General features: G+C 51.3%; 1 protein-coding gene across 1 annotated transcript; it reads right to left on the bottom strand.

The window, feature by feature from the left end:
• Positions 1 to 756: 756 nt before the first annotated feature.
• Positions 757 to 1787, bottom strand: LOC135384593 (very low-density lipoprotein receptor-like; the record flags this gene model as incomplete). Its single annotated transcript, XM_064613791.1, has 1 exon — positions 757 to 1787. A coding segment is annotated over one exon (996 nt), but the record flags the coding sequence as incomplete, so codon positions are not given.
• Positions 1788 to 2027: the final 240 nt, after the last annotated feature.

Genomic DNA, 2027 nt, shown 5'->3' with positions numbered 1-2027 from the left:
TTCCAGTGGATCCCGGGTCATGTGGGCATCAGCGGAAACGAGGACGCAGACTGAACAGCCGCAGGCGCGCACCAGTACACCCGGCGTGTCCCCATAATCTTGTCTCGAGGGGATCGCCGTTAGCTCGTCACAAGCCTCACTAGCCCCATGACGCAGCTTCAAAGGCAACGTGATATCACCATACACTCTCTGCTTTACTACGTTGACCCCACGTTGTCCCTTACTCTGCCCCGCCGAATGCGGCGTTCCTTTACCACAGTATTCCACCGCATGAAACTTAATGTGGCTTTTTCATCGGCTTTCAAACACCTCCTCGGTGTCGGCGCGTCCAGCCTCTGCTCCACGTGTGGTGTGCGCGGTGACCTCCATCACGTCCTTCTGGTCTACGGACAGTACGATCGCTAGCGCGCCCTCATGGAAACTGTCCTCCAACTCGTCGACCAACGCCAGTTCGACTTAGCCAAAATCCTCCGGCCATGGTCGAACCCCTCACATCTGATGCAAGCCCTACGAGCTCTTGCTGAGTTTCTCTCCAGCACTGGACTAATGGACGAACTCTAATAGGACACCTTTCCAACATTATCACTTTCTCGTCCCTTCCACAAGCGCAATGGGGCAGTGTACCGCCATAACGACGGAGAATGACCCACCACATCATCATCCCATTTATGTGTGTGTGTGTGTGTGTGTTCAGCTATAGCAGCGGCACCGGGTCTAAAATATGATGGAGACAGAAACCAAATCGCAGCCACAGCATAGGAAATAGCCAGAGCAACGAATTTATTGTTACCTTAATTTGTGCAATTTTCTTCATCAGAGTTGTCCCCGCAGTCGTCATGTCCGTCACAGACAAACTCGTTCCTCACGCACTTGTTGTTATTGCACTTGTAGCCGACACATTCGTAGTTTTCGCAGTCCTGTTCGTCGGAACCATCTGGACAATCTACGTCGAGGTTACACACGTCGGACCTTGCCAAACATTTCTTTCTTGGTGGGCAAAGGAATTGTTCCTCGGTACATTCGGGTACAGGACAGCCTTCCTCGTCGGAGCCATCGCCGCAGTCATCATCCCCGTCGCATGTGAACGCACGATTAATGCAGACGTGGTTTGCACATTTGAATATTCCGTCGCCGCAGTCGTACTCTTCGCAGTTTCGCTCGTCAGACCCGTCGGGACAGTCCTCTCTGCTGTCGCAGACATCCGCTGCGTCAAGACACCTAAACCTAGGTGCACAGAGTTGACGGCTATCTTCGCACTCGGGTAGAGGGCAGTCCGCTTCGTCAGACCCGTCATTACAGTCATCGTCCCCATCACACTTGTAGTTTTTGTTGATGCACTTGTTGTTAGCGCACTTGAATCTCGACTCTCCGCAATCGTATTCCTCGCAGTTTTGTTCATCTGAGCCATCCAGGCAGTCGTTGGCTTTATTGCAGATATCCACTTCCCGAAGACACTTATTCCTGGGTTCGCAGAGCAACTTTGGGTCATCACACTCTGGAACAGGGCAGTTCTCTTCATCAGAACCGTCTCTGCAGTCGTCATCACCATCACACTGAAAGTTGCCGTTAATGCACTTGGAGTTCTTGCACTTGAAGCCGTCGCAAGGACGACTTTCGCAGTCGGCTTCGTCGGACCTATCGGGACAGTCTGCGTTCAAGTCGCAGACGTAATGCTTGGACAAACATCTGTTTAATGGTTTGCAGTATAATTCTTCGTTGTCGCAGTCAGGTATCGGACAGCCCTTAAGTTCATATTCGCCGTTAGGACAGTCAGCGTCGCCGTCGCATTTTCACGCTTCAGCAATGCACTTACCGTTGTCGCACATGAACCCTAAGCAACTTTCGCAGTTTTCCCCCGAGGCGCTATCCGGACATGCAGCCTCTATGCTACAAACCTGTGTTCATGTATCAAAAACCGCCCTTGATTAAATAAACATCAAATATCAAATCATAATACGTGTAGTAATCGCAAGCAATGGTCAAGCACGAAATTGGACACACATACCGTTAGCAGCGAGGCCCCAACG

The sequence above is a fragment of the Ornithodoros turicata genome, chromosome 2 (assembly GCF_037126465.1).
Source record: "Ornithodoros turicata isolate Travis chromosome 2, ASM3712646v1, whole genome shotgun sequence".
Classification (NCBI taxonomy): domain Eukaryota; kingdom Metazoa; phylum Arthropoda; class Arachnida; order Ixodida; family Argasidae; genus Ornithodoros; species Ornithodoros turicata.
Note: the sequence above shows the minus strand (reverse complement) of the source record. Positions and strands in the feature narration are given on the sequence as shown.